Raw genomic sequence first — 24,827 nt, 5'->3', positions numbered from 1 at the left:
ACAGAGAGCAGAGCAGACAGAGGGCAGATCGAACAGCGGAGCATCATTGCACGGGAAATGCCGAAGCGTAAGTGCAGCTTCACAGATGAACTGCAAAAAAAATGTCCGACGTACCGTCACAGGTGGGAGGCGGAGTGTACCGTGTGCAAAGTTGGCACATATGTCTCAGTGTCTAATAAAGGTGCTGGAGACCTCAAAGCTCAAAGCTCAAAGACAACTAAAGATGAAAAGTATAGATCCTTTTTGTTTGTTAGTTAGTATCTTTGTGAGATTCTTCTATTATTTATCTTATTGCAGTTATTAAGAGATATATTGTTGAAGCTAGATTTTCTAACAGAAGAGTTCATATTTAGAAACATAATTTCATATTATTTATTCATTTATTTGAAAAGAGTCTACGAGAGCTATTATTTTGTTACAAGTTTTTACAGATTTAATTTTATTTTATTACAGAAGTTAATTTTGCACCATTGGAGCATAAGCATGTTCATCAACCTCCGAGAAGCCTGTCTGAATTTGTGTCTCGAGGCCGTGCCGATTGTCCTCTTTTTTGGAAATCAAAATATGGTCACCCTAGATATAGGTATAGTCCAATAACGATAACATCCTGCATTTGGTTCACATATATAGTTAAAAATAACCTATTTTTAAACTGGGATACATGTGTATCTGCCACAAACAATAACATCATATGTGTTGTTAGCGCAGGCTGCCAGACTTTCACACATACACAGCTAACGGGTCAAAGCAGTGACGTTCTGTCAGGAAGCAACTTACTTCCAGAATCATAACTGAAACTACAGCAAGATTAGATTCTCACGTAATGTCAGGTAAACTGCTGACGTGATTAATATCCTATCTTACAGTGATTTACAGCATGTTTTACCTTTACTGTTTGTTTATTTTAAAAGAGAAAAGGCCTACTTCAACCTTTAATAACCATTTGTGAATCTATTACTCATCACAAGCTACCTTGGTTTCATGAAAAAACATTTTTTCTCGGATGTCTCCACGGTGAACAGAGAATCCAAAAACAGAGAAAATCCTTGATGAATTTAAGTAAAGAGAGGCCGGCTTTAACAACAGCAAAACCATATCAAAACATCCATTTACAAACTCTCATGCAAGTAGTGCAGTATAGGTCTCTTTGCTCCCCAAACACATACATTTTTGCAGAAACCTTTTTAAAAACCATTTACAACAACTTTGCCACAAAGACTCAGATTTGTGCAGGTACACTGCAGGTCAGTGTCCAGTACAGACGGGATTAAAGAGACTTGGATTTGTGTTTTGATATAGTTTTGTCCTCCATTACATCCTACCCTTACATTTTAAGGGTGAAGTATTCCTTTAACTATTTGTGGATCTTGTCAGAGACATATTTTCTTGCTTGTGGTCCTAAGAGGCTAAATGTTCCTGTTCAGTGTTATAAAGAAGAAACACGCAGAAACAGTGCAGTTTTTTTTTTCTTCATGGTGAGAAAAACATTCCCAGAGTCATAAAAACACAGTAAATTACAATAAAATATGAGGGTTCCTCTTCTGGGGACCATCAATATTTAAATCCAAGACCTCCAGACATTCCTTATTTATTGATCAAGGAAAAAGTTTGACCTGACTGTGGTTAAAGGTCAGAGGGGCTTCGAAATCATTTGAAATCTTCCCTCCAGGGACGAATGAAGAACTCTTGCACATTTCCTGACATCTGGCCAGTAGCTGTGGAAATCTGTAGCTGTGAGGTGTTCTGTCTCTTCCTCCCTCTTTGTCCTTCATGTGAGGGTGTGTGTGCACCTGCATGTGTGTGTCTGTGTGTGTGTGTGCAAGTCTATTAGATCAAATATATCAGATTGGGTCATTACCAATCCTCAGAACAATTTCTCATCCTCGCCCCGCTCTGGCGTCAGAAGCCACCAAGGTCACAGGACCGGACGCCGAGTGCTTCTCATGTTACACAGGAGCACGTCCGACAGGGCGGCGAGATAGGCCTCATTGTGGTAATTATCATATCACTTTCCAACCGGCAGATATAAGCAGCTCTGATAATGTAGCATTAATGGGAAATGCATATGAGGGGAGCGATCGATGGACAAATGACCCGTAACGAGGTGCAGGACACTCGGCAATAAATGTTAACATTTATATAAAGCGAACGGCTGCGATAATACATGCTGAGGAGGATTATGTTTCCAATTTATGTTTCTACTTACAATAATGTGCTGAGCTTTTATACATTATATCTTGGGTTTCAAAAACAATTACAACAAATAAATGTAGCAACATTAGACCAAGTGAATATTGCCCTATAAAGTCTAACTGCAGTAGCTACGCAAAAGATAAAACTGAGAAAAACTGCTTTAAAGTTTTTTAACGTTTTTTAATTGGCCAGCCAAATTGGTTTTCTGTAGATAAGTGATTATGACACTTATTTCTACATGTATTGATGTCATTTTTATGCTCAAAAATCATGATGATTTATTTGACCTTTGACCCCAAAAAATGTAGTTACTGCACTCTGGTTTTGCTGTAAAAGGTTCAAATAGTGATGATAAACAGAGTGCAGTAACAACAATGTTGTTTTCTTGTTCAGCTTTTATATTTTGTTTTCAGTCAGTAATCATTTTCAAATTGATTTTGGTATCAGTGTGTTTAAAAGTGTTTAACAACTCTATTCAAAGATTTGTTTATTTCAGACTTAATATTGTAAAGAAATGTTTAAATAAATAATTTAGTCTTAATGTAATTTTATCTCACATTTTTTTACTTCATCACTATCTAGATAATAATGTCCCTTTCAAATAAACTTATAATTTATATTATTTGTATGTTTAAATTAATGTTTAAACATACAATATGTTTAAACATTATTTTATTTAATATATTTAAATATGTTATGTTATGTTATATATATATATATATATATATATATATAGCGTGGTCATTGCAATTACTGCTTGGTTTTAAATTGAATTATGTGGTTTTTGTATCATTATTTCTCTGAAATAAAGCAAAAATGAAATCTACAACTTTGTCACAAGGTAAAACAGACATCTAGGAGTTCATTTTTAGTTATAACTCAATTTTGACCAAAAATGCAGTTACATTTTACATATTCTTGGATGCAACCGTATGATGGACACAAAAAAAAACTAGAAGGCCACTTGGAGGGAGAGCTAACCTCTGCAAGAGACCCTGCATGATCTCTAATTGCTAAAGTAAGTGAAAATATTTTGTGTATCTTTCCAATGAGCTGGATCCATTCAGAGATGTAATGGCTTCCTTCTTGACCCTGCTGAACCCTTTCACTGAGCATCAAGCAACAATTTAAAAAAAAACTAACCTACTTGGTGGAAGGTTTAGTGGAACCAAAATATGTTTTTCCTTCTAATTGGACCAGCTTTTTCAAAGCATTTTCCTGCTACCTGGTGCTCATTTTCTGGGGAATTTGTGATGCAAGACATTCTGCACTCAAGTTTCTTCACAGGATTTGTTGATAAAAATTTTTAAAAGATCAAATAATTTGAGCCTTATGCTTGAAATATCATTAATAAATCAGATCATTCAAAATAAGCTTCACAGTCACCGTTTTTTCATTAAAAGTCGAAGGGAAATTTTAAAATGTCGCATTAAAGAAAGTGCAAATTAGGGACGTTTCCTTCAACTGGTTATAACCAGAGTGAATAAACAAAGTTCCATGATGTATTACCCCGTCAATCTACAATCTACAATGTCATTTAGCAGATGCTTTTATCCAAAGCAACGTACATTTGAGAGATCATACAACACAAGCCATGACCAAGTGAAGAAACAACACAAGAATAAGCAAGAATAAGAGGCGTGTACTATGTTGAGTCCTGTTAGGACGTAAGTGCTTTTGGGACGTAAGTGTTTTTCAGCAGTGAGTGCAGACAGTGTGATTTTTTTTTGTCGTTTTTTTTTGTTCTGTGTGTCGATTATGTGTGTAGATGTTCAGTAAAGAGCTGAGTCTTGTAAGCAAGAGACAAGGCTTTGAATTAGACAGGGGCTGTGACCGGGAGCCAGTGCAGAGAGATGAGTAGATGAGTGACATGTGCTCTCTTGGGCTGGTTGAAGACTAGATGGGGCGTCGCGTTCTGGATCATCTGCAGAGGTTTGGCGGTGCATGCAGGGAGTCCTGCCAGTAGAGAGCTGCAGTAGTCTAAGCGAGATGTCAGGAGGGCCTGAACCAGGAGTTGTGTTGATTGTTCGGTCAGGTAGAGTCTGATCTTTATGATCGTCCAGGGTGAATCGACGAGATCGGGCAATTGAGGACACATGAGCCTTGACACCCAGGTTCTGTGCAGAGCTTGTGGGCAGAAGTTGCATGGATCCAAGCTGAACATTGACAGGCTGATACAGGGCTGGGCGAGCTAGAATGACTAGAGGCTCAGCCTAGAGAGGTTGAGCTGGAGGTGGTGTTCTGTCATCCAAGGGCTGAGACTGTGAGGTCATTTGTTGGGAAGGACAGGAACAGCTGGATATCGTCGGCGTAACAGTGGTATGAGAAGACATGATTGCAGATGATTGCGCCAAGTGAAGTGGTGTAAATTGAAGAGAAAGGATCCTAACACTGACCCTTGAGGCACCCCAGTGGATAGGTTAAGTAATTTGGACACTTCCCCCAAGATACTTTAAAAGATCTCCCTGAGAGGTAGGACTCCAACCATCGGAGGGCAGAACCTAATATACCAAGTTCTGTGGGTGTAGAGAGGAGGATTTGGTGGTTAACATTGTTGAAGGCTGCAGAGAGTTCCAGCAGCAATAGAGCTAATGATTGACCAGCTGCTGATTCTGTTACAGACAGAAGAGAAGTCTCAGTAGACGACCCTGCCTGAACCCAGATGGATTTGGATCCCACAGGTCAGTGAACAGGAGAAAAAACAACTACAAAAAGAGGTTGTCGATCTAGTGAAAATGAAAAGAAGTCTTCAGGAATTGGATTTAATTGGTCAACTTATAAGTATTCTTTGATGTCAGAGGGAACAGTTGATCAGTCATGGAATGTTGTTAAAGAATCTTGGAGTGGAATAACAGTTGAAAGGTGCCACAACGAGTTTTAAAAAACTGTGGTCATACAACTAAATATTAGTTCAGTGATTCACAGGATTGCTAAATCCTAGAAATAAAAAAGTTTGTACAAAATAGTTTTGTGTTTGTAAAGTCAACAGTCAACTAATTGCCCAATTGCACAGCCTTAAGAGCGTGCATATCACAAATACTGGGTCTTGTTGGTTTTCTGAGAATCTACTGCACCTACTGGTACCTTGTTTGCCATGTAGTAATAAAAAATATACTAAAAACCTGGATTAATCTGGTTAGTCACATTGGACTGCTATTATTTTGAACACTACTGTAAGTTAAATGTTCGCTATGTCAGAACTTATTCAGAAAAAACATTTCCATCTCCCTTTAAGTGGATTAACTATATAAAAAAAACTACCTCAAGTAAGCGTATGCACATTTTCAAAAGTTTTATCAAATTTAGATGTTTCTATCAATCTTTTCTCATGTGAATGTTGCACAGAGAAATGTCATGATGGAAACACGACGAGTGAGGGATCATGGATCATTTCACGTCTCCAAGATTATTTCAAATATGTATTTTTCCTTTACCTGAACGCTTATGTAACTGAGCAGCTACAATAGTCATCCCATTTATCATTCCTCCATCATCTCTCCATTCATCAGTCCATCCACTCATCCACACTTCCATCCTCTGCTTTACATCTGGATCTGTCTCAGACCTGCTGTCCTTCTCCCTCAATCTGTCAATTAGGCAGCTTCCATTTTCTCACCACTGGACATTTTGAGTGTGCGATGGTCTCGGCATCAGTTAAGCAGCCATCCTGTCTTAACTCTCCCCTAATTTCTCCATTCTGTCACTTCTTGACTCCATCCATCAGCACACACCCTGCACCCCCGCATGACAGTCATCTTAAAATATCACCGCTAAAAGTCTACTTCAATTTAATGGATCATAAGGCTGGAGAGCGTGAATATTTAGTGTGTGCGGCTGCCGCCTGGAGATTTAATCCGGCGCTGCATAATTGATGGAGAGACATTGAAAAACTCACAGATCATTAAATGTGATAGCAGATTTGCCAAACACTTTTCAGAATAGTTTATGCTCAACGTCCTGTCAGGGATATATGTTTTGCAGAGAGACAGCTCCTGAAAAACTGGAGATGATGACGATGACGATGACGATGATGATGATGATGATGCTTTACCTTTTTTATGCAACACCTTAACTGACTTACTCAATAAGGGGATTCAATATGATGGCTGTACGACAATGCATATTTATTTTTCTGCAGATTACAAAATGCCAGACTTAATGAAACAGTTTAATAAAACTTTTTAAAAGATAGTTTTAACACCAACTATATATTTAAATATTTGAATTTACATAATTAAAGGCCCAAACTGTGCATCTTAAAAAAAAAAAGTTTTATTTTAGTTTTATTATTCCTTGATCTATTTTAACCTGACATGACCTAATATTCATATTATTATTATTGCAAAAATATAATAAATACAATAAAAATAAAATATTTCTACAAAGCTACAAAGTCTTAACATATTTAAATAATTTAATTAAAGGCCAAAACTGTGCATTTTGATTTTTTGTTTTTTTAAGTTTTATTTTAGTTTTATTACTCATTAATCTATTATAACGTCATATAACCTAGTATTCATATTATTATTCCAAAAACAAAATAAATACAATAAATCTTACTTTTTTTTTTCTGATTTTAATTTAATTTTAATTATTTTAGATACATTTTAACCTGACATGAAAAGGTTCCTCAATATTCCTATTAATATTCCAAAAATAAAATAAATGAAATAAAAATATTGCTAAAAAGCAGTCTTAACAGTTTACAGTACTAATAACAAAACAAAAATCAAAATTTCAAGAAATCCAAGGATGTTCTACGGCAACTAATTTTAAAAACATCTGGGAGATAATTTCAGAACAATCTCTCAAAGTTACAAGAAATATTTATTTGTCAGACATCTGCTTATTTGAAATTGAAGCTTTGATATTATGTTTGAGTGTTTGTGTCAGTCGAACTATTTTGTCCCAGGGGGGAACCAGTTTACTGAAAACATGTTCTCACATTAATCGTTAATAATGTGTGTGGCCTGTACAAAAGCTTAACATGACAACCATTCTAATATATTGTTATACTGAACAGACAGGCAGCTTGTATTCTATTATTCATTGATAACTCCCAGAAGACTGAATTACACTGTGGGCATAAAAGGAATTAAAAACAAATTAAAGACAAAAGTCTACTAATGTGCTTGCACAATGCAGGGAACTGCTGCTTTACAAACGTTGTTGTGAAAGAAGTAATGAAAATAAAATGTGTAATTATTTCCAGCGGGCATCAGCCGAGGGGAGATCGTGCCTTTGGTTGTGTGTGCTTGCTTCTCTCTGTCAGCCCAATGCTTTTTGTGCACATTTCTGATTGTATGCTCCAGGTCCTCTCAAGGGTTGCAGCGATTCCCAATTTTGGAGAGAAATAATTTATTGACTGTTCACTGACAGCTGACTCGTCACTTCCCTGCCCGGTTGAGGCTTCAAGTTATCTACAGCTTCAGCACAAGTCCTAGATTACAGCCTTTTAGGAAATCATTTAGGCCCCATTTGGACAAGGACGCTTGCGGGTAAAAAAACGACAAAATATTTTATAAGAAGTGCCTTTCGTTTAGACGGTGACGGCGTTTTTGGGGCTTAAAAACGCAAAAATCTGAAACCACCCTCCAGAGTGTTAAACTGTAATCCGCTCCACCGTAGCGTGTCCGTCTACACTGCCAAGATGCAAAACTCTGCTCAGATCTGCTCACGTCACGTACGCGTTTACATCACATACATGCTCCAGTACAGGGAAATAAACAAACATGTGGGATTATTTCCATGCGTGGGACCTTCAAGCTGCTCTGGCAGCTCTAATAAACTTACAGGAGTCTTTCCACCAAATGTACAGGATATGTACAGATAGTATTAGTGAACAGAGAAGGATCTGGAATTACCTCTATCACATTTAGGATGCACCAATTGGTGGGAGGCGAGCCAGACGGCTTTGGACGAGACCTGGGAGATCTAGTGGATGGTGGAGAACTTTGTGGAAGGAGTAGCTGATGAAAATGCGTGGCGTGAAAACTTCCACATGCCCAAAGATGCTCTTATGGCTTTAAGTGATGCTGCCTGGCATGTATACCCAATCACATTCACACACTTTAGCGTCACCGTATGCAGCAGATTTCCTCCTGAAAACTCTCGTCTAAACGCAGAATAAAAAGTGAAGACGAGACGCCACTTTTGCGTCTTCTGTTCAGACCGTCATCATGTAAACGGAGCCTTAGTTTACATCATGTTTAATTCTGTAATACCTCATCTCCATGTAACGCTGCTGTAAAATGCTTAATTAATGCAGAGTAATTAAATCATATATCATGACATATTGACAAGTGCAGAATCATTTTGCCATTCAATGTTTGTGTCTTCAGATTTTTAGAGTATAGGTGTCTGCTTGCATGTACTTATCTGTGATGTATCTGTGAGATTTAATGATAAACGCGCCATGATTTTCTACAGTTACGTAGAAAAGGCATTTCAGGAAATCAGCTACAAAATTTTAATTAAAATTTTTGACTTTGCAGTGTGCGTACTTTGCTGAAGCTTTTGCTTTTCATTTTGGTGCCCCACGAGTTTGACAACACGATCACATTTCCACCAGTGTACACAACATTGTCATTATTTTCAGTCGCAAACCATGGCCAGAATAACCAATATTGCTGCTTTGTACAAATTGAGGAAGTCCGATAAACCGACCAGCATCATTTCTGGATTAATAATATCATCTGGAGGTACACTCAGCTCAGTGAATTTTAGTGCCTTCCCCAGGAAATGACTGACTGCCAGTATGGTTGATCCTAAAACAGATTTTTCTGTGCAATATGTGCAATAATATCCATTGCAATAAATGGATAAAAAGGATGCAGAGTAACTACAAAAGTGCTGATGTGTAAAAAGTCAGAATTCATGCTGCCAGGTCTGTTCACAAGACTACAAGCCTACACCTTTTCACACAAGTTAGTGATTCCAACACAGTGAATTTCTTTGTTTGTTCCAGTAGATCAGGTCGTCAAACTAACTTTTCGGGGTGTTTTTCTTCCTGTAAATCAAAACCTGAATTTATCACCTGCCTAACACCAAAAGTCATCATCTCTTCCACCGCCGCCATCATCATCATCATCATCATCATCATCATAATGAAGACTCCTGAGCTGATTGTGTAAATAATACGGCCTGCCTGTAATAATCACAGCAGCTACCACATGTATTCTGCCCTACAAAGTCTAACTGCAGTAACTACACAAAAGGTAAAACTGAGGAAAACTGCTTTTAGGTTTTTTAACGTGTTTTAACTGGCCAGCCAAATGGGTTATATGTAGATAAGTGATATGACACTTATTTCTACATGTATCGATAATTTCATTTTTACACTCAAAAACCATCATGATTTATCTGACCTTTGACCCCAAAAAGTCTGATTTTGATGTAAAAGGTTTTAATAGTAATGATAAACAGAGTGCAGTAATTACAATGTTGTCAAACATTTTCAAATTGATTTTGTTATAAGTGTATTTAAAAGTGTTTAACGACTCTATTTAAAGATGTGTGTATTTTAGAATTATTATAAAGAAATGTTACATTTTAGTCGTAATATCATTTTATCTCACTTTTTTACTTCATCACTATCTAGATAATTCCCTTTCAAATTAACTAATTTTGAGTTGGATTTTATGGTTTTTATATAATTATTTCTCTGAATTAAAGCAAAATTGAAATCTAAAACTTTGTCACAAGATAAAACAGACATCAAGGAGTTAATTTTTAGTTATAACTCAATTTTGACCAAAAACTTACTGCAGTTAGACTTTGTAGGGCAGTACAGTAGATACCTGTGTCTGGTAACGGTAGTTTTCAAATTATTTAGGCCGAATGTGTGTGTTTCAGAGCATTTAAAAAAAATGTATCAGTCTGCACCTGTTTGATTTCAAGCTTCTTATAGTGAGGCATTGCTGCATTTTTCTATTTTAGGTGACTATAAATTAATTGATTAATTGATTTAATTTAACCTATAATTGTGGAAAAAACATGATGGGCATGTTGTTCTGTTCTACTTTGAGCAGTCAGGCAGTCAGTGATGAAAATAATCATTATGTTCAGCCCTAAGAGTTTCCTATTCACTGATCAATGGTCAGGTTTGATAAAAAAAATTAAACGAAAGGAAGTCAACTCTTCTTTTTCACAACCAAACCTGATGTATCCACCACTGAGCCTCTCACCTGGATCTTGATGGGCCAGCTGAAGTTGGACACGTAGACGTAGAATGTGATGTTGTGGTGAAGTCTGAAGTTGAACTTTTCACACGAGAAACTGTCACGGTGCTCCTTGATGTTGGTCCTCGCTATGATCGGCATCTCTTCACCGGAAATGGTGCCAGCTGTCAAGGACAGAGAGACGCTTTAAAAACATTAAAAAAAACACATTTTATAAGGGACAAACATTCAAAACAATCAAGCACAGAACTATTTTTGCAGACACTAAACACAGTGAAGGATAAAGGGTCAAACTGTGACGCATTTGAAGGTGTTTCTTTTTTGTCTTTCTTTTCTGGAGCCTTCATTTGTCCTTGTAGGAAAATAAAAGACAACATATCAACAGCAGCTTGTGTCCGCCGGTGTTTTCAATGAGAGCTGTCACCAGAAGGTGCTCTCGGGGGTGAAGGATGTGAGGGAGTGGAAAAACATTTAAAACTTGCACTGTCAGTTGTTTTTAAAGTCTCACAGGCTCTATAGCGATCTGTCATCTGATAGAAGCACTGTGCATGTTTATTGCTGTATATCTTTGGTTCTATTAAACCATGTGGATGATGCTACAAATCAATGTGCAGGGCTATTTAATGGCAATATTGGATTTACAGGAATTCTGCATCAGTGAGGAAGTACAATGATTTCTTTATGTAGTTAAGTTGCTGTATTATCCTTTTTTATTATTTCTGTGGTCTTTGTTAAGCTACTTTTACACTGCTGCTCCCCTACGAGAGCATTCCCCCTAAAACTAAAGAATGTTCAAAAGTGGCAACGGTGAAGCCTGACCAATCATTGTGACCTGCCTGATAAAGATGACCAGGCTGAAGGGGCCAGAGAGACTTCTGGGGTCAGGAATGTCAACAGCCATGTTCCAAAGTATGAAGTCAATGTCAAAATAGGTGAGAAAGAAAACATATTTTTACCAGGCGGCAACCTCCCTGTCTGAGCAGAGAAGCAAACCCGGAAGTGCCTTCAGCCCGCTTTCTTTCAAAAGAAAAGTCCATCAGGGGTCGTTGTAAAAGCACTCCGGTTCTATCGATATCAATACAGAATGAGACAACTTCTCACTTGATTTATCACCTCAGTAAAAAGTTTTGGTGGCAACATTATAGTTAATGCTGGCGGCTGAGGCTCATTTGGTAGAGCGGTCACCCACTGATCAGAAGGTTGGTGGTTCGATCCCTGACTATGGCAGCCTACATGTCGAAGTGTCCTTGAGCAAGATACTGAACCCCAAATGGCTCCTGATGCTGCGTTCATCGGTGTGTGAATGAATTCCCAATGGTGGCAGGTGGCACCAGTGTGCCCTGGTAGCCACTAACACCAGTATGAATGTGTGTGTGAACGGGTGAATGACGAAGTGTGTAGTGTAAAGCGCTTCGGATAAAATCGCTATATAAGTGCAGTCTATTTACCGTTTTACCATTTAATGTGTAAATACTGGTCCCATCTAGAATAAAATAGATGATAAAGCAGGGTATGATTTGGGGCGTGGCTACATTTGATTGACAGGTGGCTAACCCAGCCAGCTGTCATCAGGAGAGAAACAGAACTATGCGTATCCGTGAACTTGTTTGCCGTGTTTTCGTCTCAGAACCCTTTTACCGTGTGTTTTCACTTCATCAAAGTTTATTTGAACAATTCGGTGATTCAAAAATGTCTTGTTCAGAGTTAGGTTGTATTAAATGACACTCCAAGGAGTTGCTGTACAATGTTTCAGGTAAGTAACGTACATTTTGTTTTAGCGTTAACAGTTTATATTTAGGGGCGTTCCCGGTGGCCCACCTGGTAGAGCGTGTACCATAGAGGCATTGTCCTCGTAAGCGGGCGGCCCGGGTTCGAATCCGACTCGGAGCCCTTTACCGCATGTCTTCCCCTCTGTCTCCCCCTTCACTCTGTCTTATCAATAAAGCCCAAAAATGGCCAAAAAAATATCTTAAAAGTATATATATATATATATACAGTATATTTTTACATACACCCATCCTCGCTCCTCCACAGTCCAAATATGGTCTCTCTTGCTTTCAACAAACAAAGATGGCGACGGACGAATCGATGCTTCAAACGGGCCACAAACCAATGTAACGGTGACTACGTCCATTATTTATCTCCCTATCTCTGTCTTTTTACTACCTGGGTCTTGTGAGGAATGTCTCCTGTGGAGTACAATTTTCTATGCAAATTATCAACAAAAGAAAGCTTGTGAAAAAGCAACACAAGTGCAGTAAAACACAACTTTTCAGTTTAAAATGTTGCAGCCACATTAGAGTCAAACAGAGCTGAGCTGCTCTCACTGCGGACGTCCTTGTGCAGATATTTTTACACATTAAGTGGTAAGTGAGCAGGTTGAGTGTCTACAGTCTGGATTTTTTTAAATGTCAATGTCGTGCCTTTCATCTCACGCAGGCAAATTGTTTTGGTGACACCTCGCTGTAATTCAGAGGGAGCCTGTAAATTTCTCTCTGTGCTGAAGTGGTCTGATTTCACTATCCTTCAGAGTGCTATCAGCAGTTCTGTGTTAATGGCCGAGTTTTTCAGACGTTGTGAATAAAATATTTCCACCTCCTGCGTTATCAGGGCCATTAAACACTGTGTAATAGTCTGCACACACACACACACACACACACACACACACACACACATGCACATGCACGAGCACATGCACCACACACAGTCACGCACACACACACACACACACACACACATATATGCACATGCACGAGCACATGCATCACACACACACACACACACACACACACACACACACAGTCACGCACACACACACACACACACACACACACACACACACAGTCCCAAACTGAAGAGGCTCTGGGCCCCAAGACACTGAGTGGTGAAAGCAGAGTGCTTTTATCTTAATTGAAATCAGGAGGGAAAATGTATAAAACAGCCTAATGCCAAAAAATCAAAATAGCTTCTGATGTGTTTTGTCAGGAGGGGGAATCCCCGGGAGGCGAGCAGAAAGTGGATCTGACCGTTTTACTTAAGGACACTTGGCCACCAGTGAAAGATCCAGACTGTGGGAGATCTGTGCAGGCACGCGGCTTTAGAGACGGACTAAACAATCAGCCACTGCACTAAATTCACATCTAATGACATTTTATATTACAGCTCACTTCCAGTTTCATTAGAAAGAACTGAAATGTCAGAAAAAAATGTCCTATTATAAAGACTAATGGCTTTTTAAAGAGAAGATTGCTTTTAACTGTTCTTAGTCAGATTATATGTTCTTAGTTAACTCAGCTTTGACAGAACTTAAAGGTGGAATATGTCTTTACTGAAATAAAGGAAGACGTATTATTTTAAGTGTAGCAAATTATAGGCTTTGCCTTTACTTGAAGTATTAAAAGGCCTCTGAAACCTCCACAGATGTTTCTTGGTAGTCAGGCTGACTAGAGCTCTGCTGGCGATGAAGGTGAGCAGAGCTATAACTAAAGCTAACATGCTAACAGGAGAGCTATAGGAGCAAATAGCTGCAGCATATTGAAGCTGGAAATGACACATTTGATCAAATTCATTGCACATCACAATTACTGTTGACTCTTCAGATAACTACTGCTTAGACAGAGAAGGGTACAGAGGTAAGTCGGATGTTTACCTAGTATTGATTTATAGATAAAAACAAACCAATGACGTCCAACCCATCAAGTCATATAGGGTAAAAGAAAAAATATTAAATATTATATGGTGCCAGCTTCTGTTGCTTTTCTTGTACTCATGTGATCGTAAACTCTCAAGTGTTGGACAACTAAAAGATGTCACTCTGGACTCCTGGGAAACTACTCCGACAATCAACTGGCTGTAAATCAAAATTATAATAAAATATTATTATTATTATTATTAGATTATTTAAAAGGGGACAGTGCAATTTCATAAAACACATGATTATACATGGTTAAAAAAGCCAGAGTTAGCCAGAAGGCTGGTTTTCATCTCTAGTCCCCTGGCCATGATGTAAAACAGCAGAGAATTACTAAACAAAAAACAAACAAACAAAAAATAAAAATAAAAATAAAAATAAAAATAAAAATAAAAATAAAAATAAAAATAAAAATAAAAATACGTACAATATACAAAATACATATACAAACACTTACAATACGATTAAGAAAAAAATACAACATCACATACAACATCACAACATAACATTTTATCATAACATCAAAACAACACAACAGTCTTAAAGACAATTATTAATTGTTTGAGCATTTATGACATGCATCAAAGTGGAGGTGGTGATGTTATTTTCTTTCTTTTTGAGCTTCTTGTTTTAATGGCTCAAAAAGAATTATGTTTGCTCCTTTTTTTTTTTTTTTACACGGCCAAAACAACATGGGTTCGTAATCTTCAGCTGTTATCGCTTTTCAGTTTTTCTACTGAGGTTGTGATTACATTCAGACTGGTTACAGTGTCAATGTTATTTTTTTGAATGTTTCGTTATGGTTCCTGATGTGAATATTGTTTCATTGCTACTGTTTTGAGCAAGATCATGAGCACAGGCTACAGTAATCACTTTATGAAGCAGGAAAAGAGTTTTTGCCTCAATCATTGTCACTGTGAATCTCCAAAAACAATAAATCAATGAATGCCTTTTTGTTTGTAAACCAAAAATAAGGAATAAACTGTGTTTAATCCTAAAAAAAATATTTAAAAAAAAATAGTTTGTATGCAAAGGTCTGTGTCACAGTCTTATCACTAAAAATAATACACTGCAAATTATTTGGTTCTTACCAAAAAAAAAAAAAAAAAAAATAGATTTAGAAGTGTTAGATAATCTATATTCTTTTACACTTCTAAAGCTTAAGTTTTTTAAAATCTGGGTAAGAAACAAATCATTTGCAGTGCAAATAAAAGTGTTCAACATGCTTATTTCTAGATTTAAGAACCTTAATTTAAGAAATCTTGTCCATTCAGCAAGATCATTTCCCTCAGATGTAGTGTTTTTATCTTGTTTTAAGACACACCTTTATTGCAGTGTATAATAATCTCTGGCTCTTCAAGATGCTTGAAAATGAAAGAAAAGGTATTTCTATATAAGTATAACTACCTGTTGAGCTTAAAGACCAGGTGATGTTGAGGTTGAAGTTGTTGGAGGCATTGATGGACATGTCGAGGTTCTTGTTGGCCTGAAGAAAAAGACAAAAAAAAACATGAAGTTGTGTTACAGTTGCACTTATTAAGATACATCCAGACACAAAGCAAAGCATTGGTTTATTTATCGGCTGCTGTGAATGACAGCTGCCTCAGAGTATGTACAGTTTGTTTTACTTATATTCCTGTCGGCCCCTCGACCTTTTGCACTTTCTTGTGTACATTCCTGAAGCCCAACAGGAGAATTCTTTGCTAAACTATTTTTAACGTGAGACTATCCATCTCCCGCTCAACTTGTGTCACCTTGGGGCTTATTTCAATCTTGCGGCCAGTTTTTTTTTTTTGTCGTTCCATTGATTTTGTCTGCAATGCTGACTTGAAATTCAACTTTGAGTTGTATGTGAAGGAAGCTTCAGGCGCTGAGGAGGAAAAACAGGTCAGAGGAACTCAAGAATCTCAATCTTTGGCTGTTGACAGCAGATTTATACATTTGGAGAAAAAATGTTCAACAACTTCTTTTAAAGAACAAGTTTAAAACATTCTTGTGATAACTACAGATAACCACAACTTTTCCTGTTTAATTTCTGCCACGGGCCTTTGTCCCATGTCATCACCATGTCTCTGTCCATCTGTCTTTAGAATAAGTCTAATAAAATAATAAAAAAGGAAACCAGCCTAGCAAATCAGTCGTTTGATTTCAAGATGAAAGCTGTAACAATGTGTCAACTAGTTAATCAATCGATTGTCCAAAAAACCCTCTTTGAAGTAATAATTCATGCAAAAAGTGCAGAAACTACACATTTAGCCTCTAAAATATGTAGATGTTCTGCTTTTCTCTGGTTCACAGTGGTGGTGGAAGAAGTATTTAGAGCACTTATTTCAGTAAAAGTACTACAGTTTTTTTACAACCGATATGACCCGTTGTTCAATACTTTTACCGCTTTTTCAAAACTCTTCACACAGTTACCACAACATCAGCCTGTGTGGCTGATACAATTAACACAATTCTTCTTTTCAATTCACACATTTTACATGTTTAAAATTAGTTTTAACTCCTTTTACACACAAGCTCAATCAAGACCAAAACAGTAGATGTTAACTGGTGAATTTTCAATTGCTCTCACACAGTTTGTCAAAACAGAAAACCTCATGTTCAAAACTAATGGATTGAAGATTACATTGATCACAGCTTCTGCTCCTTTTTCTTTTTGTGTATTTGACAATACAGTAATGAATGACAGCTAAATGCTGATTTTTTTCCTCTCTTTACTCTACTGTAAGTCATTTTCATTTGCAATACAGTAAAGTGTTTACTGCAAATCCTGTCATTCACTGTCTTCTTCTTTCATAAACATTCTGCAAAGCTGCTCTGACATGGCTCGTTCACTTTTTGTACAAAAAGAGTGTTGTACAAAAAAAAGGAATAAAATCCATGCCCAACAAATGAAAAATGAAGAACATCATCACAAACATTAATTTACATGTGTGATCAATACAATAATCTGTTGATTGTTAAAGAAAAAGGGGAAAAAGTGATTGAGTTTGTGTTCTTCCATCAGTTGTCAGTGTTTTTTATGACACGGTGCTGTGACTGACTACAGTTTTTCACAACCGCTATGACCCGTTTGTCAGAACCTTAAAAACTTTTTCAAAACTGTTAACGCACATCACACTTGATACACTCAATCCCCCAAACAGTTAATTTCATGGTCAAAATCACCCAGTGTAACTAAACACAGACACACACTTCCAAAATACAGTAATACACTAACACAGTTCACCAAATCTACCAAAACACTGACACACGTTGTCTTCCAACAGAAACATTTAGTCAGTCACAGCACCGTGTCATAAAAAACACTGACAACTGATGGAAGAACACAAACCGAATCACTTTGCATGTTTCTTATCTACTTTTTTCCTTTTTCTTTTACAATCAACAGATTATTGTATTGATCATACATGTAAATTAACCCTCTGGAGTCTCCAAAAGCTCCAAATCATGACTTCTTCATCATCCAGACTAGAAAACAAAGCAGCGTGGAGCCCTACTGTAAATTTACCTCTAAAGTTCTGGCTGTAAACTCCATGAGGCCAGTTTCAGTTTGATGGTGATATACCAAGTAAATCTGGAGACAAGCTCAAATATATTTAGTATAAAATGATAGAACTGGATGGAACCCTCTTACGTATATGTTGTATTTGCGACCTTTGTTCACATTTGCAACATTTACTGTAAAATTCTTTATTGAGCATGATAGTGTTTTGAAAGTAAAAAAAGATTCAAAATCACATTTTATGTTGGACTGAATGACTAAAAAAGACACAAAATGACTTACAAAGACATGAAAAGACATGAAAATGATTCAAAAATGGACAAAATAGCCTCCATAGAGACAATGTTTGTGATGATGTTCTTCATTTTTCATTTGTTGGCCATGAATTTTGGTCCTTTTTTGTACAACACTCAGTACAGAAAGTGAACGAGCCGTGTCAGAGCAGCTTTGCAGAATGTTTATGAAAGAAGAAGATAGTGAATGACAGGATTTGCAGTAAACACTTTACTGTATTGCAAATTAAAATGACTTACAGTAGAGTAAAGAGGTAAAAAAAAATCAGCTGTCATTCATTACTGTATTGCCAAATAGACAAAAAGAAAAAGGAGCAGAAGCTGTGATCAATGTAATCTTCAATTCATTAGTTTTGAACATGAGGTTTTCTGTTTTGACAAACTGTGTGAAAGCAACTGAAAATTCACCAGTTAACATCTACTGTTTTGGTCTTGATTGAGCTTGTGTGTAAAAGGAGTTAAAACTAATTTTAAATGTGTAAAATGTGTGTATTTTGTGTCAAAAGAAGAAGAATTGTGTTAATTGTATCGGCCACACAGGCTGATGTTGTGGTAACTGTGTGAAGAGTTTTGAAAAAGCGGTAAAAGTATTGAACAACGGGTCATAGCGGTTGTGAAAAACTGTAAATGTTTCTGTTGAAGACAACGTGTGTCAGTGCTTTGGTAGATCTGGTCAACTGTCTTAGTGTATTATTGTATTTTAAAAGTGTGTGTCTGTGTTTAATTACACTGTGTGATTTTGAGCATGAAATGAACTTTTTGGGGAATTGTGTGTTTCAGGTGTGATGTGTGTTAACAGTTTTGAAAAAGTTTTTAAGGTTCTGACAAACGGGTCGTAGCGGTTGTAAAAAACTGTAATAACTGGAAGAAGTCATGCCTTCAAAACCTACTAAAGTAAAAGTACAAAAGTATCAGCATCAAAATGTACTTAAAGTATCAAAAGTAAAAGTATTTGTTATGCAGAATGGACCCACTTAGATTGTTTTATATGTTCTTATTACTGGGTAATTCTTTTTGATGCATTTTACAAGCAGCATTTTAATTTTGTAAATATAGAGCTCATTTTAATTACTTAATATACTGTTATGAGGTTTAATTTAAAAAAGCCTCTAATAACTTAAAAATGATCATGTTTTTATGTTAAATCTCAACCTGAAAAGTAACTAAGTAAGTAACTAACTAAGGAGTAAAGTTCATTTACCTCATAATTGAGTACAGTAATCGAGTAAATGTACTTAGTTACCCTCCATCACTGGTGTTATATCACATAAAACTATATTTATATATTTTGGTTTTAGAATGACAAAACAAGACTTACAGGAATTGAGATTCACATTTTTCAACATTCTGACATTTTAAAGACCAAACAATTAATCAAGAAAATAATTTGCAGATTAATATCAAGAGTATAAAAAGACATTAGTCACATTTATTTTGGGAAAACGTCCTGTTTCCACCTTAAATTAAATGCAAGAAGGAGCAAGGTGAACTCATCTCCCCCAGTGTTCTGTGTGTTATGTGTTACCTGTTCAGGTGTGGCCATGAAGTTGATGCTGGTGTAGTGGCGGTCGTCTTCCTGAAGCAAACTGAAGGTGAACTGGTAATCGATCAGCAGGTTGTCTAAGTAAAGGTGGGAAAGACAAAAACAGAAAGAGGGAGATGAAAAAAGGACTTATTCCTTCTGTTAGCGGTGGAACGTTTCTGTCAGTCAGATCTTCTTTGTCTTCTGTGTTTTGTCTGGAGTTTTGTTTTAATATTTGGTGTATTTCATCAGATGACCAGTTCCCAATAAAGCACGGACAGATTTACAGTTTTTCTCAATTGCTAAAACACAATTTCTGAAACCTTGCTCCGTTTTCTGAAATCATTAAACACAAAACCTCAGCTTCAAGCACTGTTTGCAAAACCTCTGACTTCTGGTGCAAAATGAAACTTTCACCTCGACAGAGTTTTACCTGTGCTTATAATGAATCACTGCTGTCAAATCATAAACAAAGCAAATACTCCAAAAAATAGAAAACATGTTTCACAACATATAGTTCTCAGGGACAAGTACATTTTTAATCTCAGAAAAAAGTTCATATTTTTCCATCATTGTCTTTTGATGAATGAAAACATGTTCTATCATAGTCATTTTTTCTGTTCTTCCTCCTTCTTTTACCTGTATTTTTACAGTTCTGTACCCTGCATCTCACTAACTTTTCCTTTGTCTCTGTGATACAGTAATTCTTGTTCTTTGTTGATGTGAACCTGCAACCAGTCAGAATCTATTGAGCAGTCAGTGCTGGAAACAAATGGAATGCACAATGTTCAGGGCCAGACAATTTGTTTACAGTTTTTCTCAATTGCTAAAACACTTATTCCTGTTGTGCAAATCAATAGCTCAGGTGTCTAAACTCATTCCCCGAATCGAACATCCTTTCGACAAAACCATAAACTACACTGCAAAAAAGCCAACTTGTATTTTTTGGCCTAAAACAGTGATTTAAGGTGGTAAAACTTGGAAATATAAATTATTGACATTTAGGGCAATAATGTAAGTTAGCACAACAAAGGAAGCCAGTTGTCTGCTCAAAAACAAGTTTGTGAGTTGTTGTTACTTATATCTTAACGTTGGGGTTCACAACAAGGGACAATAGTTCTGCTAACTCTTATTTCTTTGTTGTGAAATGCTGGAAAGCAGTGAAATTTGGTCATTAGCGAAAGCTAGCGGCTAACTGACGCTAGCGGCACTGCTTGTTACAGCTACAAGAGTAGCCATTAGCGTATCAATGCTAACTCAAAATTGTGGTCGCAATATTAGCTGACATTTCATAGCGGCGTTACAATCGTGTTGAGTTGACAAAAATCTGAATTCAGAGTTGAGCAAACTCAAAAACAAATCTTAAAATATTTAGTTTAATTGTCCAACTTGAAATTTTATCGAAGTTTGTTGCCTTGAAATTTTGAGTTCACCCAACTTTTCTTTTTTTTGCAGTGCATCTTCATCTAGTAAAACATTATTTGCAGATCTCAGTCATTCCTTTTGCAAAACTCTAAACACACTTCTCCTGCAATAAGACACAGTTGTCACTGTGATGCACTTGTGATACATAATGGTAACAACAAGTGACAAAACATGAACACAAATGAAAGACAAGTGTCATCAATTAAACACAACGATTCAAAATTGATCACACTTCTTTCTCTTCATGTCAAAACAACATGACAACCAATATAAACCAGTTCAGAGTGCAGCAGGTCGGTCCTATCTGATCAACTGTGTAAAGTGGTTTGAGGGTTTTTATTTTTATTTTTAACCTTTTACAGTACATTGTAGGCTGTACACTTTCATTTATATTTGTATGTATTTGTCAGTTTCAGGATGATTTTTTTCACAGTAGCTATGTTTCAATGCAGAGTAAATGCTGAATCCACTGAGTTGTGCAATCTTTTTTTACTTTTTTATTTTTTTTATTTTTGAGATTCAAAATGCATGTGCTATACTTTAATGTGACCAATAAACATTTCTCATTCTCTGGTGTAATGTGTGACAACATTGTTTGGTTTTGAGAAGAGGTAAAACGATTTTGAGGCGATGGGATGGTTTTGCTAAAAGAATCAGAGGTTTTGTGAATGTAATGTGAGAAAAGAGTTTTGTGTTTAGAATTCTGAGAAAAGGACACGAGGAGTCGAAAAATGTGTTTTAGCAATTGACAAAAACTGTATTGTACAGTATAAAGCCTACAATTGTCACATGACCCTGGTCTCACAGGAATCCGTGAAGTAGCCACGGATTCGCTTAACTCAAAATCCGTGGAATAGCCACGGACTGTCATTTACTTGCATTGAAGCGAAATCTGTGTCAGTTTCACGGAAATTTGAGTGATTCCGTGGCTATTTCACGGATTTCTGTGAGACCAGGTTGGTCACATTGTCTCTTCCATCCATTGTTAGACTTTCTCGGTCCCACCTTCAACAACCTGTTTGCTCTCTGAACTGGCTTATATTGGTTGTGTTACATGATTTGAAACAAGTGAAATCAATTTTGAGTGGTTGTGTTTAATCAATGACATGTGATCTCTATTTGTATTTGATTGTTGCCACTTGTGTATACCTCCATGGATGACATGTGCATTAGAGTGCCGAATGTGTTTAGAGTTCTGCTGAAAAGTCTAAGTGAGATCTGAAAATTGTGTTTTACCATGTGAAATGGTTTAGGTATTGACAACAGACTGCACAATTAGCTAAATGAGTTCAGGCAACTGCCAACTTTGTTTAGCAAATGGGTTTTAGTGTTTTAGCAATTGAGAAAAACTGTAATAAAGTGACAACATGGAGGACTGTGGGTCGACATTCAATTAGATGAATAGAGAAGAAAACAGTAGTGGAGTTTTGTTCAGAGATCTCAAGCAGTGACAAAATAAACAAGTGTGTGTGTGTGTGTGTGTGTGTGTGTGTGTGTACAGTCATACACACAGAAATGTTTTATAAATATGAATACCAGTGTCACAATGGGGATGCCATTTTCTTAGACAAGCAAACTGTCCAATCAATAGAACATGAGTGAGAGTCTAAATAATCATGTTCCATCAGAGCTTTAATCATTTCTGAAAGTGGCTCCTATTGAGTGTCTGGAAGGAGACAATGTGAATGTATAGAGAGGGGAATCACAGTGATTCAACATCTGGACAGACAGCAGGAGCCACGCTGGGTCACCTTGTCTGCCTGGCTGACGGGGGAGGAGAAGAGGGGAGGAGGGGAACACCAACGAGGAGGAGAGAGAGGAGAGGGAATAAGGAGAGGAGGCAGCAATGTGGCCATGAGAGGATAACAGGCTGAGAGGATATTTTTTAACTAAATCAGTGTGACTGCTGAGTGCTAAAGCTTCAGGGTAATCCAGGTGTGTGTGTGTGTGTGTGTGTGTGTGTGTGTGTGTGTGTGTGTGTGAAAGAGAGAGAGTGAGAGATCGAGAGAGAGCCAAGACAGGCAGCGAGACACCAAAACATTTCTACCACAAAATAAGTCAAAGCATCAACTAACTCCAATTAAAAAAAAATAAAAAAAATTATATTTTAAATATTAAAAAAATATGTGGTATGCACCAGACTGTTCTCATTAACCATTTCAATTATATGAAAATTAATTTGGTCCACTGCAAGGTTATAACAGTTTTGGATTTTTCATTAGTTTTAGTTTGAATTTCGTTATGAATTTTTGTTTTCAGATTCAGTTAGTTTTAATTAGTTTTTGGAGTGAGTTTGCTAGTTTTAGTTTAGTTTTTATTAGTTTTAGTTTTTTTGTAATGGGCTATGTGAATTTTGCCTTTATTTCCTTTGGTTTATCCATCTCAGCCCCAATAAGGTTATTAACTCTTACAGTTCTGCATGTTCACTAACCAGCAGCTATTTATTTGGAGCTAAATAAATACATTTCATATCAACCAAAAAGGATTATGCAGTGTTTCCTCTACATGTATTCTGCAGCTGCTGGAATTTCAGCGCTGCTGCAAAAAAACTGTGATTTGTAATCTCATGGTTGAATTGAAGAATTTCACTTGCACACAGTGAAGCACAACATCCAAAGTTTACAGTGTTGCGCTGGCAACACTTTTACCATAATAACTAAACGGTTTACGCTATCGGGAAAATTCCAATGTTTTCTGAAAGCTGAGAAGTTTTGATCATTATACATCCTAATTTTTATGTTTTCCTTTATTCATTTTTGAATAAAATCCCTTTTCTGTCACTACTTTTCTAATGCACAACATGGTTGAAAAATGAGCCATATCCATTTTTTAGCTAAGTAGCTTGTTAAGCTAACTTCTTTGCTAAGTATTTAGCTAAGTAGCTTGCTAAGCTAACTACTTAGCTAACTTCTTGGTTAAGTAGTTAGCTACAGCTTAGGAAGCTGCTTAGCCAAGTAGTTAGCTATGTAATGATACAAAAACTTTTTTTCTTCATAAATTATGAGAAGCAAAATGAAAATAATGATCTGTTGTTGTCAAAAACAAGATATTTAAAGAATATTTAGAATGTTCAATCATAAAATATGTTGATATCAAAAGATAGAGCACAGAAACACACAGCAAGCAATAAATAAACATGGGAAATTAATGCGGGTCATTTTTGACCCATGTTGTGCATCAAAGGGTTAAAAGAAATAGACTAAAAAAACATTTGATTGGTAACTAATAATGTGTCAGGGAGCATGAGTCGGTTCAAAAGGCTCATTTGCATAGAAAGGAGTCAACTTTGTACCAAATGTTTACATATTACCTAATGTACATACATGCAAATTGCACAGATAAAACAAGATTATATTTGTTCTGCAGTGCAGTTACAGTTCAGCCTTTGCAGGTGCTTTGAGAATTACACAGTTTCTGTTTGCAGGTTTAGCTGCGAAAGCTGTAAAATGCTTTTGTGAATTGACTCAAATGTGTTTAGCAGGGCAGTGTTGGTGGCAAAACCGTTCCCAGAGGAGCTGTTGAGCAGTCAGCAGCTGCAGGCTGTGGTTGAGCTGGGCAGACAGTCCGTCATGTCAGAAACTGTATGAATGTTGCTGAAAAAGAACATCCAGTGCTGTTACAGGTAATCTGCTGCTGTCTGACGCTGAGTGGCAGCAGTCAGCTGAGACACTTTGAGAGCTTTTTAACTCGCAGAGCAGAGAAACTTTGTGTCACACGCTGTGGAGACAGAAATGTTTAGTTATCACCTTCCTTTCAGCTCTACAATCCCGGGGCGTCACCAAGACGAAAGCAAATTATGTTTGACAAACACCCTTGTTTTGTTCAGCCTTCATGGCAAGTTAGCCCGAACAGCAGATATCATCAGATCAAAGACAATATTTTTCCCTAACATCTCTCTTCCTCCCTCCCTCCCAGGCAGACGTGCACTGCTGCTGCTCAGTTGTTTATCCCATAAGGGTCGTCAGAACAACTTCAGACTATTTGAGTTTTTTATACTCTGTATGAGGGATAGTGA

The 24,827-nt window shown here is 36.9% G+C and overlaps 1 protein-coding gene across 1 annotated transcript in view; it reads right to left on the bottom strand.

The window, feature by feature from the left end:
- atrnl1a (attractin-like 1a) overlaps positions 1–24,827 on the bottom strand; it is a 380,138-nt gene that overhangs the window by 162,773 nt on the left and 192,538 nt on the right. The window contains exons 23-25 of the mRNA XM_059359919.1: positions 19,391–19,485; positions 15,472–15,550; positions 10,380–10,537 (exon numbers count right to left, since the gene is read on the bottom strand). Of these exons, the coding sequence (XP_059215902.1) occupies positions 10,380–10,537; positions 15,472–15,550; positions 19,391–19,485 (332 nt within the window). The remainder of the gene's footprint in view (positions 1–10,379; positions 10,538–15,471; positions 15,551–19,390; positions 19,486–24,827) is intronic.

Source organism: Centropristis striata, chromosome 20 (assembly GCF_030273125.1).
Source record: "Centropristis striata isolate RG_2023a ecotype Rhode Island chromosome 20, C.striata_1.0, whole genome shotgun sequence".
Lineage (NCBI taxonomy): Eukaryota > Metazoa > Chordata > Actinopteri > Perciformes > Serranidae > Centropristis > Centropristis striata.
Note: the sequence above shows the minus strand (reverse complement) of the source record. Positions and strands in the feature narration are given on the sequence as shown.